This window comes from Podarcis pityusensis (assembly GCF_964106645.2).
Source record: "Podarcis pityusensis genome assembly, chromosome: 5".
In the NCBI taxonomy this organism is placed as follows: domain Eukaryota; kingdom Metazoa; phylum Chordata; class Lepidosauria; order Squamata; family Lacertidae; genus Podarcis; species Podarcis pityusensis.
This window is the reverse complement of record NC_138032.1, coordinates 12,224,197-12,239,547: the sequence shown is the minus strand read 5'-3', so window position 1 is coordinate 12,239,547 and position 15,351 is coordinate 12,224,197. Positions and strand designations below refer to the sequence as shown.

The following is a 15,351-nucleotide window of genomic DNA, read 5'->3' as shown; positions in this document are numbered from 1 at the left end:
GCTGGTTTTAGTGTCTTTGTGGGGTAAGTTATGGCCTTTATGCAAAGGAGACTCTAAAGGAAGCATTTCCAAGTGCACTTTCTAAGTTGCCATTTAACCTGTCACTTTTTTTTTTTTTTAGCCAATCCCTCTCTTCGAATAGTAATTAGATGTCTCCGATAGTGATCTGCAGAAAATACTCTCTGGTAGTCTTCTGGGTGACTATCGCTGGCAGTTTTATTACTAATTTGGAGTTGCCACTGGGCCTGTCATGTAATTAAGTTACTAATGGAGTGTCTTGGCTGAGCTGCTTTCTTTTGTTATTTTTTCCCCTCCTCTGTCCGTTCATTTTATGAATTCCTTTGTATGTGTTTGATGATAAACTCCTGCCTGCAATCGCTCACCAACCTTCTCCCCCCCCTCCACCATTATTTTCTAACATCACACAATATAGTTTACAATCAAAGGTGCCCCTGGGTAGAGATTTATGATATTTACATACTGCTCTAATTAGGATAATGATTACACCTGCTTTAAGATAACATTTATTACCTGCTCTAACAGACCCACCAAAGCCTAGTGGAAACCAACTGAGTAGGGGTTTTTGGGTTGTTGTTTTTTTGCTTCTTTTCCAAAAATGCTTTTAATCCTGCTGTGCTTACAACAAGAGACATATAATAGCTTTGCTTTGAAGAGTAACAGTGGAACCATTCGACTGGGAGCCCTTTCCTGTTCTCCATCTCCTTGCTGCTTTCTCACCCTCTCAAGCAGCGTTCTTCAGCTTACCTTGCTTTTCCATCTCTATAATCCAGGCTGCCTTCAGTTAGGGCACCTGGGACTTCCTGCAGAATGCCTTGAAGTGGTTTGCATCACTGCACAGGGACTGGCAGGTCTGTACAGCTGACATCTAGCTATAAGTTCTCTTGCTTTCCAGGAAAAAAGGTCTTGTGGCTCTTCCTGCTCCCCTTCTGTGATTCAAGTTGCTGTTGGACTGCAGTTCCCATCATCTCTGACCGCTGGCTGAGCTGCCTGGGAATGATTGGAGTTGTAGTCCAACAGCATCTGGGGACACATGGCTGAAGGTTGCTCTCTATACCCCACCCCACTTCATGCACACAAAGAATCTGAGCCACAAGGCAGCTGCTTCTCCACGCATTTGCTTGTTTGTATCCTGCCTTTCCCCCAGAACTGGAACTCAAGAAGGCTCATGAAAACTAAAACAAACACAAATAAAACACCAAAAGCCAAAAACATTAGAATCATAGAACTGTAGTGTTGGAAGGGAACCCAAGGAGTATCTATTCAAATGTGTGTGTGTGTGTGTGTGTGTGTGTGTGTGTGTGTTTCCATGTATACATCCTCTAACAATATTTCTCTAACAGTTTTCCATATTAACCCCCCCCCGCCTCCCCTGGACATCCCTCATATTCCCATTTTGTTTCATCTCCATATTACTCACCCTGCGTGTTGTTTCCCAAAAATTTTCCCCATACATATAATCTTACTTTTTGTTATATACAATTGTGTTTGTTTATTCAAACCCTGCCAGTGAGTCCAATTCTTTATGTTGCTTCTTCATGTATGTTGTAAATGGTTCCCATTCTCTTTTAAAGTCTTTGTTATCCTTTTCATGTAATTTATCTGTTAATTTTGCCAGTTCTTCATATTCCATAAGTTTCCCTTGCCATTGTTCTTTCATTGCATTTCTTCCGTCTTCCAAGCTTGTGCTAATATAATTCTTGCTGCTGTTGTTGCTGACATAAATAATTTCCAATTTTCTTTTTTAAAAATCTTTTTGAAAAGGGGTATCTATTCCTAACCCCAGCAATGCAGGAATCTCAACAAGATATCCATGACAGATGACCATCCAACCTCTGCTTAAAAACCTCCCAGGAAGGAGAGTCCACCACCTCTCGAGGGAGTCTGTTCCACAATTGAACAACTCTTACTGTCAGAAAGTTCTTCCAGATATTTCTTTGGAATCTCCTTTCTTGCCACATGAATCCATGGTTCGGGTCCTCTCTCATAATACTAGAACTCAGGGAAACCAAATGAAGTTGAATGTTGTGGATTCAGGACAGACAAAAAAAAGTATTTCTTCACATGGTCATGTGGCCAGCATGACTAAACCACTTCTGGTGCAACGGACGGTTTCCATGACGAAAACCAGAGCACACTGAAATGTTGTTTACCTTCCCACCGGAGTGGTACCTATTTATCTACTCGCACTAGCGTGATTTCGAACTGCTAGGTTGGCAGAAGCTGGGAAAGAGCTACAGGAGATCGCCCCGTAGTGTGGATTCGAACCGCCATCCTTCCGATCAGCTAGTCCAAGATGCTCAGTGGTTTAGACCACAGCGCCACCTGCTCCCCTATTTCTTCACACACAGTGCATAGCTAAATTGTGGAAGTCACTCTCGCAAGATGTAGTGATGGCCACCAGCTTGGATGGCTTTAAAAGATGGCTAGACAAATTAATAGTGGAAAAGGCTATCCTTGGCTACAAGTGAGGATGCCTATGTTCTATCTCCATTCTCCAGTTGCTGGAGAGCTCAAGTGCAGAGAACCCTGTTGCTCTCCGTTCCAACTTGTGAGCTTCCCATAGGCATGTGGCTGGCCAAAGTGAGAAAAGAATGCCAAACTAGATGAGCCTCTGGCTCCGCGGACCCAGCAGGGTTTTTCTTACATTCTTCTGAGAACAGAAATACATTGAATGCTTTATCAAGCACTGTGGCTAAAGTGTGTCCTCCCTAAAAGAGGGCACGTGTTGCAGTGAGACCTGGAGACTGACCTCCTGGTTGTGGGTGGGTATATTGGGCAGTCACAACACCTGATTGGTAGGTCCCTCATTGCTGGGTTTAATCTGGTCAATGGGGAGTTGACTAAACGGACCGAGGGACCTATTTATACCCATGCACGTGACCCAGAGCTTCCTCTTTTGGCTCATGCATTGGAACACTTGCCCACCTCTCCCTATATTTAGGGCTTTTTGTGACTGACCTTGCTACGCCATTGTGTGTCGTCTGTCGTTGGGGCAGGGGCACAGCAGGAATTTCCCCCACTTGGCGGATTGGTTGTTGTCATTTGAGTCTCGTCTGCCGCGTAGCAAATCGTCACAACTTGTAAGATTGCGGATAGGCACTGGTTCAGGTGATAGGGAAGGGAGAACAGTCTCACAATCCCTATGTGAAGTGTATTCCGTTAAAGGAATTCAGGGACTCAACTTGGTTTGGTCTACCTCCGAGAGGGGGTTGTGCCTGTGCCTGAGTCCATGGGAGCATCTGGGGAGTGGACATAGCCTGTTCCAGGGCTTTCTGCCTACCTCAGGTGTTCACCCTTGGCTGACCTATGATAGAGCTCTGGGTCAGTGCTACCTGCAAGGGTGCAGGGAGCTAGTCAAACCAGATCCTATGCAACCACTCACTTTCTGTAATCAATAAAGTTGTGGCCTAAATTCTGCCAAAAACCAAAACTAAAATTTGAATCAAGTGTGAGTTTATTTAGGGGGGAGGTCTCTGGGTCTGAGCAAAGTAGTTAAAGCACTATTTCTGGTCTTGCAGTTATTCTGAGTTTTCTCTATCAAAACACTTTATCACAAGTCAGTAGTCCATTTGATTTGGAATGGGGAACTCTATTAAGAAACAACCCCACTCTGTATGTTACAGCTAACCAATCAGCCCACTGTGCATTATCCACGAACCAAACTATCACATAAACTAACATTTCAGAAAATCCTCCCCTTGTGAAAATTATGTATCCAATTTTGTGGTTCACTGTCCCAAACACACAATATTACTTTTTGACGTGGCAATAATATTTGGGAAAATCTTTGGGGAGGTGTTGCATGGCTGTACTTACAACCGTGTAAGATTTACATTAGTTCCTTGGGGATGGGGAACACCCCGGTGAGATGAAAGAACTATTGAGTATGGGGATCAGGCTGTTATTCTTCTCAATGAGAAAATGTTAGTGGGATGTCGTGGGGCTGGGGCTGTGATATATATTTCATCCTGATTGACGATGTTTCCTTTGATAAGATTTGTAGATGTACGCTCCTGGAGCGATGAAGGGGCACACTTCTGGGAAGGCAGATAAAATATACACAGTCGACTTCTGAGCTTGCCGCGGGTTAATGTTACAGTAGGTAATGTGTATCATTTGTAAAACGTGGCTGCCACCTGGGGGCATCATCGATGATTTCAGATGATTTCAGATACCAGTTTTCATCTGTTTGAGTCAAGCATTTACTGTTTCTTATTGTTCTTTTTCAGAAACATCCTTTACAGGCTGGATGAAAGGACACACCAATTTTCAGTACTGCTAGAGGCGGTGGAACACTGCAAGCTGCATCAGTCAAATGAGACTCTTCAAGCAGCCTTGTCAAAAGTGCTCAGCAGCCTCAATTCAGCTCAGGTTTCTTTCAAAGCAGGACTCAATGTCTTTGAGGCTGCCTTACTGGGAAGCAAATGAGGAATCTGTCTCTTTCACGTGTACACACACACATACACACAGGGAAGAGCTTTGTTTACATTTTGCAAAGGAAAAATCTGCGCTGGACCAGAAATTGTATGTGGTTGAAACCTTTCCTTTCTTTTGTTTTTTGACTCTTTAAAAGAGTCCCTGTTTCACGGCACCATTTTGTACAGTTAGATAAATCTGAAGCAGCCTTTTGCACTGTTGACAATTTATCATGTACTTCTATTTCCGAATGATATATGGAGGAAAGCTAACTCTTTGGAATGTGTTGGTACACACAAAATCAGCCTTGTAAATGAGCCCACGAAAGCTAGTAGACTGCAAAGCAAAGGACTAGCTTGCTGTGACTGTCAGAAGAGGACAAAGGGCTGTGTCCTCCTTGCAGAAGCCCTCTTGTTCATCTTCATGGAAGTCCATGTACTCACTAGGCAGGTGCTTAGATATAAGGTGGTATATTTCTGAAAATTTCATCTGCTTTATTGAAAAGGGGGGTGGAGATTAAGACTCAACATCCTCATAAATGTGGGGGGAAATAGATCTTTGGATTTAGATCAGATTTGGACTCAAATAACAAATTGAATCGGGGTGAAACAGAACAGATCTGAAACATATTGGGCAGCTTCCAAATATTAAAGATACAGGCAAATCTTTTTTTCTACAAGAAATCCCATATATATATATATATATATATATATATATATATATATATGGATATATATCAGCCTTGTATTTAAGCCCTTGCCTATACCCCCGGGTATAGGGCGGTATATTATTATTATTATTATTATTAATAATAATAATAATAAGTGCATTGAGTTCCATGAAGGCAAATGAGAGGACTGCTGCAGGAGAAATGAAGCTAACAACCAGTGCACGTCTTTAGTGGGCTGAATTTACATGCATCCATAGTCTTTTACTTTCTCAGTTGAACTGCAGCCCACCCACCTTTCTGTATCACAAACTTCTGGTGAAACTATCTGTTTCAACAGTGGTTTGTCAGGTAGCATTAGGGACTGCTGTTCAATGAAAAGAGTCAACAGCAGAGCAAGTTGACGGAGAACTAGTGGATCTTGGTCATGAAACCTTACAGAGTGATGAGGGCACTTTGCAAGTGCCACTGTGCTGATTACAGGCACCTGTATGGATGTTGTAAAACTTCTGTCATAAATATCTTCAGCTTTCACTGATTAACCCCTTATTTATAAGCATACTTTACCCTTAACTAGCAGCAAGCCAGGTCTGGCTGTCAAATTACACCAGCAATACTGAACAATCCCTTCTTTGTATTCTCAGACCACTTTCAAGCTGCTTATGTTTTATAGACATTTAGCATTAAGAATTAAGCTTTCCTCACCTTGAGGTGGCTAGTGAGTCAATCGTGTCTCCTGTGGATGACAAAGTTAGTCAGAGTCATAAAACAGTGTTGCTAGTATTGTTCTCCGATAAGAAAGAGATGTTTATGGACTATAGCTGTCACTGTCTGCCCAGGAGACATAACGCTGGCAATGTTGGATGTGGTTACATTTCTCATTCTTAATCTCTGGCTACAACCAAGATGGCAACATACATACGACATTGTGAGGCATATCCCAGTGTTCCATACTCATGCTCAGGCAAACACCTGAACACACCTATGGCTACTGTCGTGTCACATACAGCTGGGGATGCAAAGTACTGCTGTTGTATATAGCAGAAATTAATCCTGTTTCACCCCCTGAATTGTTGGCTGACCTCCCAATATGAGTCAAGTGTTAGGCAAGTTATTCCCAGTGGAATCAAAACTGACACCAGTGGAGTCAGGCTGTCAGGGGGAATGCAACTGAAAATGGCAAATCCACGGTGAGCGCCATGGGTATCCTGAATTCAGTTTCCTAACAGGGAGAGATTTCTGCTTTCCTGTCAAGAACCATTACATATTCAGAAACCAAAGGCTTTGAGTTTAATTGTGTTACAAGCATGGCCATGGTGCACTAAGAGTTCACCTTTCAGCAGCTTGAAGGTGGGCTGCAATATTTGGGGACATTCTTTGCTCCTATAGATGTAGATCAATTTACTCAGGGACCAGAGATGTTCACTGTGAGCTCACCTTGGCTCATGGGTGAGCCGGCCCTGAATAAAGAGTTATATCAGGTTTTGCTGCCCCTTTGGATCCTGCAATCTGAGGCGGTCACCTCAGGTAGCCTCGTGAGTGGGCTGGCCCTGACGTGAGGTCTTGTCTAATGTGTGATTCTCAGTGAGAACTTAAATATGTTCTTCTTGTATCCCTGTTAGGTTTGTTGACACACACACCCTCTTCAAATGCTGTCCATGGCTCTAGCATTTATTAATTGGAAATTTCATAAGTTCATGATTTTTCTAGAACTACGTTCCTTAAGTATTTGATCTATTTTTAAGCAACATTTTTTAGTTTGATCCATCAGAATCCATATTAGGTCAATATATTTATTAGGTCAACCAAAAATGCCAGAAAATCGTGTGCAAACTTCTGAGTTCTGCAGAACTTTTCATCAGGCTGGATGGTAAATAAGTGGGGAGAAGAGGAGGGAGAGAGAGAGAGAGAGAGAGAGAGAGAGAGAGAGAGAGAGAGAGAATTGGCTGGTGGAAAAGCCATCTGTGTTTGTGTTGGGAGGAGACTTAAGATGGAGGGTGGAAGAAGGAAGCAGGCATTCAACTTAGTGCCTGTGAGGCACTATGCACGTTTCAGGTTGTACCACAATCTACTGTGGCTGAATGTTTATGTGCTGAGAATGAGCCTAGTCTTCCCAGAGCTCTTATTCTCCTTTCCCGCCCCTTCCTCTGGTTGTGCGGAGATTTGAAGCATTGGCCTCCAGTTTCAATTAACCACAGTTTAGTGCTCTGTCCAAAATTGTGATTAATTTCAACCGTGGTTTGTTTCAACACGCCAGCTTTGTAAAACTCAGTTTCAGATTGGCTTGTTTCAAGTGAATCATAATTAAAATTACCCACAGCTTGTGTGGATCGGACAACACAGCAAACAGCAGTTCAACAAAAATGGAAGTGAAAGCTTCCCAACTCTTCTTGAAGGCCATCAAGGGGCAAAGAGAAGATGGATTGTGGAAGCAATACAGCCAGCAAGCTGCAAGGCTCCAGGGCAATATGAAAAGCTCCATCTATGATGCCTGATGACCTGTGAATTCTACTTACCCACCAGAGTGGGAGGCAGCTAAACTTGAAGGCGGCCTTCAAAGAGAAAATCACAAGCACCCACAAACCTGTGGTACTCTTCTCTTAAGCGTGGATGGGTGAAGTGAGCTCTCAAAGATCATTTTTAAGCCCTTGCAAAAGGTCATCGTGAGCTACATTCCAACACTGATTGTTACCTTCAAGTGCCCGTAGGCTCAATATGAGGCCTTGGCTAGATTGATAACAGGACATTGCTCCAAATAAGTTGTGACCTATATTTAATAGAGAAGAGTGGCTGATAACTGGATTAGCTGCCGGGGCAAATGTAAAAGCTGTTATTGAGGTTTGGGGCTGGTCTCTCCTCCTCTTCCAATCTGTGAAGCTCTCTCTCATGCAAGACATTTATTACAGAAGGTCATATCTCTCTATCTCTCTCAGCCTCCCATTACAAACTAGAGAAGGTGACCAGCTTCCTCTTTCCTGCTCTTTTGCCAGACTCCTGTGTTCAATCTATTCATGTAATGTCAGAGCCTGCAAGGGAATTGGGGGCATCAGTTAGTGTCAGCAAGCCAGCTGGCATCTATACACATCCCCCCATCTCCAGCAGCTCACCACAATCCAAACCCGTTTGTTCAGAAGAAAGTCCCATTGATTTCAATGAGTTCTTTCACCTAAGTATGCTAAAGACTGCATCCATTGATATGACATGTCCTCTGGGGCCTTTGAGTAGCATCGATAAAGTAAGGTGCCAGTAAATCATAACAGGCAATGTCATCTGGATTAATTTTGGTATTGACCAGCAATAAATTAAATTTTCTCTTAAAAGTAATAATTCAACAGGCATCACCAGACTGCTGAGGCATTCTTTGCTAGTCATTTGCCAGTATCCAGTCTATAACAAACAGTGTTGAATGATCCCGCAGCCAGAAAACTTTATGGCTTATATATTTGTGTGTTTAAGGTGGATGAAAATGAAATGATAATGAATAAGCTAACATGATTTTATTCGTGCATATTTTAGTGCCCCCATAAAGAAGATAAAATACAATCAAGTCAGGCAAGTAATAAGAATACGGGGGAAGTGGGATTTGGGTACTAAGTTCATGATGGGCTGTAAATTGTTTTTAACGTCTTAGGGGATAAAACCGTAAAATCTATAGTATGTGCGTGTTAAGCAGATGTATATACAATCACAAAGCACACACAAAACTGCCTAGTGCCTTAAGCCCTCTTCAAGCATTCTGTATTCACGTTAAGTAAACTCGTCAGGGTGCTCTGCGCCCTCGGCTATCCTGATTACTCACCTGGAGAATAATCTCCTGAAGTGGGGAATTACCTATACTTGTGGAGGTTCGCTGGAACCCTGGAAAAATCAAAGTAGCAATACAACAAGTCCAAGGAAACCTTTGCCTTCTGGACATTACTGAACTACAGTTCCCATCATCCCTAGCCATTGGCCATGCTTGTTGGGGCTAACAGGAGTTGTAGTTCAGCAATGTTTGGAGGACCAAAGCTTTCCCACTCATAGAAAATGGATTTCCCAACCTCCTCTCCTCTGCAGCCCCATGTGCCCTTCCAAAGCCACTCCTCAGGGTTGAGTGGGGGCTCTGATTCTGAAGCAGTATGAAACATGGCACAGGTTTGAGCAGGAAGCTATGAAACCAGAGGAGGCGCCTTGCAGAAGTGTGAGTGCCTTTGACTACCTTAAGCAACCTATTGGATATAAGCCATAATGTTGAAGGTACAGAAAACCAAGTGTTGCGAGTCAACCCACAGCATCACATCAGTTGGTCTGGAAACTGGGCTGTATTGATGCTTACTGCATTCATTCACAATGGCTGACTATGTGAAAGGGAACAAATACACAAGGTGGTTTGAAAGCAGCCTGGATCCTGCATCCATGTTGTGTAAAAGGCTGTGAGCCCCCTTTTCTGTCTTCGCTGGGGTAGAGCAGGAAATCTTGCAGCTCCATGTTGAAGTCAGGGGGCTGCATGAGAACTTAGCCGTGAAGCACATTTGACGAAGGCAGCATTCACACTTTCAAATTGTTTAGAGGCCCTGACTTCAAATCTCCCTTTGCTCTTCTTCGTTTTAAAGACTGCATGCTGCCTATTATCTGATGCCTTCAGTGTCTGTGACAGGCAGAAGTGAAACGACGGCAGTATTGTACTGAGTATTGTACAAGTCTCTCTCTGGAAGGAGATTCTTTACTGACTCCGTCTAAAGTGCATTTGATATAATGCACCGGGGTGACTGTCTTTACTATGTCTTTATTATAGAGTCGCTCTAGGTATGCAAGGCACTAAATGGAGGGAGTAGAATGGGGTTTTTGTAATAGCATTCCAAAGACACAATAAATCTGCCTGTTTGGAATGTACTGTGGGGAGAACTCTTCGGCTTAGAGAAGTTCATTCTGGGTCTTGCCTTTTTCTTTTTTAAAAAACAGCAGCTTTTCATTGCACCCTGGAAGTTTTAGCCATTTAGACTTGGGTAGAATTAGGACTGCTTTTAATATATATATAAAAAATGCCGCTTTAAAAATGTGGTGCATAGTAGGTTGAGCATCCTTTCATGAGTAAAGAAGCTCTGAATTTAGTCATTTAGTTTAGCCATTTTATTCACAATCTGAGATGTAGTAAAAAATAATATATATTTTTAAAAACGTGATCTGTCATGGAAAAACCCCATTGAAGAAGATTACAGTGGTTACCCAGACCTCATTGCTGGTTGCGAAGGGGTGTAAAAATGTAGGTCCGCTGTTGCAGTTAAGTGCACATTTTTAGAAACTTGCTGAGAACTGTCCCTGTCTTCTTCTTTTCTCCAGAAAAAGCAACTGTGCAGGACTTAGATTCAGATCAGGGCTGAGGTGTGTGGGGAGGAGAGGGCATTAATATCTACCTCTGGTTATTAGGAGGTATAAGTAGCATTGCAGTGTGGAGTGTTTATCTTCAGTATGCCAGCCAGCCAGCCAGCCAGCCAGCCAGCCATGCCCTCTTCATAATGCTCCATTCTGACCCCCACCCCAGCCACCCACTCCCAAAACAATCAGCCAATGTTCCATGGCCACTGGGCACGTTCAGCCCTTGCTGCAGATGTTTTGCAGGACATTGCCTCCTTAGCGGTTATCATAGAATCATAGAATCGTACAGTTGGTAGATGACCCCAAGTGTCATGTAGTCCAACCTCTGCAATGCAGGAATCTCAGCTAAAGCATCCATGACAGATAGCCATCCAACCTCTGTTTAAAAAACTCCAAGGAAGTAGAGTCCACCACCTCTTGTGGGAGTCAGTTCCACTGCTGAACAGCTCTACACTTCTGGAAACCTCTGAGGTTCCCCCAAGCATGTCTTGTTTCAGAATAGCGACATTTTGGGTACATAGCCATCATCATAATTCGTCACCCGAGTTTTCTATTTGCATATATAAGATAGCAGGCCCAGCAAATGTTCTTAAGAGGCATGCTCTGCTTAACCTTGGTTTTCTAGAGGAGGCCTTTGAATCTGCTGTGCAATGTTGCTTCCATCATGGACGTAGAAACCATTTCTTCTCCAGCCACCTAAAACCTTGAAATTGTGCCCCTGGCATCATCCAACATAGTATGTACTGCCAGTGCAGGATGCGCTTACGGAGCTGTGAATCTAGCACAATGCATGCTGCGCTGGTTTGCTTTCTGAGCGCTACTGCAAGGTATCAAGAAGTCCCACTTACAAAGGCATTCTGAAATCCAGTTCTTGCAGTGCTTTGCCATTGATAATCACATGTCCATTTCATTTCGTGCCAACAAGTCAGTGTTGGTGACCAGGTTAGAGGCAACAACCACACGAAGCTGTGAATGTTGGGAGATATAGGACAGAGAAAAGAACGCACTAATTCACACAGCGCATAGCCAAACTATAGAATTCGGTGCTACAAAATGTAGAGATGGCCACCAACTCAGATGGTGTTAAAAGATCTTTAGATAAATTCAGGGAGGATTAAGCTGCCAATGGCTACTGGTCATGAAGGCTGTGTTGTACCTCCACTGTTGGGGGCAATATGCCTCTGAATCAGTTGTTGGGAATTAGAAGCAGGGAGAGAGTTGTTGTCCTCAGGTCCTGCTTGCAGGCTTCCCATAGACATCTGGTTGGCCACTGTGAGAACAGGAGGCTGAACTAGATGGGCCATCGTTGGCTTGATCCATCAGGGTTCTTCTTCTGTTCTTATGGCTTGATCCTCATTGGCCTGTTATGGAAGCCCCAAAGGGACTTCAGTGGGTCTTGCCATTGAATCTTGCAGGCTCCAGTTGGATAGCTCACTCAATAGAGCATGAGACTCTTAATCCCAGGCTCATAGGTTTGAGCCCTGCGTTGGGTGAAAGATTCCTGCATTACAGGGGCTTGGGCCAGGTGGCCCCTTCCAGCTCTATAATTCTATTATTCTATGTCCCCAAAATATAATATAGGATAACAAACCTATCAGAAAGAAAAAACACCAGGATTGTATCCAAGAGGCAATATAGGAGGGGAAGGGCTGTTTTTGACTAGAGAGGATTAAATAATTTTTCATAGCTGCCTGTCTGTGCAATAATGCCATGTAGTAATTGCCTTAAAGGACCCCTGACAGTTAAGTCCAGTGGCGAACGACTCTGGGGTTGCTGCGCTCATCTCGCTTTACTGGCCAAGGGAGCCGACATTTGTCCGCAGTCAGTTTTTCCGGGTCATGTGGCCAGCATAACTGAGCCACTTCTGGCAAAACCAGAGCAGCACATGGAAACACCATTTACCTTCCCAGTGGAGTGGTACCTATTTATCTACTTGCACTTTGACATGCTTTTAAACTGCTAGGTTGGCAGGAGCTGGGGCCGAGCAACGGGAGCTCACCCCTCGTGGGGATTCGAACTGCCAATCTTCCAATCGGCAAGCCCAAGGCTCAGTGGTTTACACCACAGCGCCACCAAATGAATTCAAACGTTCATCCCATAGTGTGCGTCAGAAGAACGTGTCCACCATTTTGCATGGTGGGTCTGGTTACAAATCTCGGTACAAAATGGTGTGAACCAAAGTGAGGCTGCACCAGTTCACAGGGTGACATCTGTCTGCTGAGTTATTTGAATCAAAGCCACACATTTCCCTGAAGAATCATTCCAAAAACAATGCTGATATATCCTGTATCCCCTACTACACCCTCAAGTTAATAAACAACCCATGCTAGAGTTGAAAAAGGTGGCTCATGTCACAGAAGCCATAGTTTTGATATAGTGAAACTAGGAAAGCAATAAATTTCACATGATGTGGAAAGTGTGCAATGAAAGATTGATTTTTATAACCTCCTAAAATATGGGTTTAGAGTCTGGGTATCACACCTTCTTTCATATATATATATATATATATATATATATATATATATATATTCCTTTCTCAGAATTTGTATTTTTTAAAAATTAAATATATATACTATTGACTCAATGTAAGTAGATTCTACATTCAGTATTTTTATTAAGAAAGCATATATTTCCTCTTATAGCTACCAGATTTTTATATTGCAACAGTGTTAATTCAGAAAGACACTGATAACTGAAATGTACACAATAAATGACAGCAGTTTGATTGTAAAATTAATATTTTTCTTTCCCTGAATTATGTATTTCTTTTCTAGAGATTAAACTGGATTATGAAGATCTGAATATAATGTACATTGCACTGATGAATGCTGTGGAAATCTTTTTAATTTGCTGTATTTTAATATACTGTTTAATTTTATCAATAAATTAGTCTGTAAACACCTCAAAATGCTGGCTCAGCCTAATGACAAATATGGAAGAAAATACTCCAATTAACTGTGTTTGGTAAAATATGAATGGCGTCTTGAGAATATCAGCTCAATTTATAAATCGCTGAAACCAAAGCATTGGTAATGGTATGTTGGTTGACTGATAAATCCTGGCAGCAGTTTGTGAAGTGAGTGAAGTCTGGGGTATGGTGACAGTTTGAATCCACAGTCACAAAGCTCAACATCATATGAAGTGTTATTGGATAGCACCACCGAAGCCTAGAAATGGAAGAGGCAATGGCTGAATGCGCCAATGCTCCCATACAAAAGTCTCCCTGTTCATACAATGCTAGCTGGGAGAAAGGCTCTAGCATAGACTGCTCTCTGACATACTAGCTTTGATTATGCAAGGAATTTGCTAGCATTTGTTCCAGCTTTGCTGGGGTGCCAATGCTCCAGTTGGTCGTGTCATTGATGCTTACCAGAAGGTAAAAGGAGTGATATGGCAGAGAGGTTGGCAGAGTGCAAATGCACTGGCAGGAAAGCCAGAATGACTGTGCTGGTGCACTCGCACTGCGCTGACCTCCGTGTCATTTCGCTGATCCTCCACTGCCTTCTAGCAAACAGCAACAACGCAACTGACTGGAGGTCAATTGTGCCCTATGATGCTACTGATCCAAAGGCCCCCAGTCCTCCATGGGGGTCTGATCCATAGACCCCTCACCTATATTTGCTTGGAGCTGGCATAGCAAATACACAGAGAGAGAGAGTGTGTGTTGACAGAACTGGCCCCCATTTCACATTTTGTCTAGAGTGAGCCAGCAAAGCCACATAAAGCCAAACTGGAGAAGAATACAAGGGACATTTGCATTCTTTAAACACATTAAACTATATGCACTTTCAACTGACCTGATCCAGTTTTAGTCATCTCCATGAGTATAATTTTTTTAATAATATTTCAATTCCACATTATCTTCATCACAGAACTCAAGGTGTTGTTGTTGTCATCATCAATTAATTAAATGTACGAATCACCTAACCTCTAGGTGAATAACCATAAAAAATAATTTTAAAAACCCAGTATAGACAAACTATGGAATAAATGTATGGAATATATGGAATGTGTTCTAGCAAATGAACAGGCGAAAAGAACAGAAACCCTTCCTTTGTCACAAGCGCAGTTACTGTCAAACTAATCCAACACTTTGAGAAAACAAAGCTCTTAAACTGACACCCAAAGGATGTTAAGAGGGTAGCAGCTGGGCCTCTTTAGGTGAACTGCATTCCACAACCCCCTTTCTTGTTGCCTTTGGAGGGGTCATGCAGAGATGGGTCTCTGTGGATTATGTTAGGAATCTTAGTGGAATCATCTAGAAAGGGATGCTCCTTCAGGTACTGGGATCCCATGACAGAAGTGGCTCACATGGCCAGGGCTGTCTTAAGCATATGTGGTGCCAGGGTGCAAAGTTCCACCCAGCGCCCCCCAAGGTTTCCCAGTCCCAGGCGTGCAGGAGGGCAGAGCTGGCCAGCCACCTCAGCGTCTCGCTGGCTTGGTTGACCCCGAACTTGCGGCGCAGAGCCGTCCACAGCAGAAGAGCTCCGACTGATAGGCGGGCTGTTCTCCAGACTCAACTCTTGGGCCCTGGACTCTCGGCGTGGTGCCCCTGAGAGCCCAGCACCCGGGTGCCCTGCACCCCTAGCACCTATGGGTAAGACGGCCCTGCACCTGGCAGTGCAGAGTCACACTGCTGTCTTCCCTGCAGGCAGATTGCTATTGCTTACTAGGAGGGAGGGGGAACAAGTCAGCAAGTAGGTTGGTAAGGTGCAAACACATCAGCGGGAGCACAGAATTGGCTCCATACATCAGGCTTTATGGGTTTGCAGCTTAAATTGGGCCCAGCCATATACTGGCAGCCTTGGCAACCTCCTATTCTTAGGCTTGACATATAATCCCTTGCCTGCTTAAGTTCAGGAAGCTTGCTGTGTCATGTGATTTTTGATTAT

At 43.3% G+C, this 15,351-nt stretch overlaps 1 protein-coding gene across 1 annotated transcript in view; it reads left to right on the top strand.

The window, feature by feature from the left end:
• The window catches only part of NAALADL2 (N-acetylated alpha-linked acidic dipeptidase like 2), a 547,930-nt gene extending 542,784 nt beyond the window's left edge, over window positions 1-5,146 (top strand). Inside the window, exon 14 of the mRNA XM_081008376.1 lies at window positions 4,251-5,146. Coding sequence (XP_080864502.1) covers window positions 4,251-4,449 — 199 coding nt within the window. The 3' untranslated portion in view covers window positions 4,450-5,146. The remainder of the gene's footprint in view (window positions 1-4,250) is intronic.
• The last annotated feature ends 10,205 nt before the right edge of the window (window positions 5,147-15,351 follow it).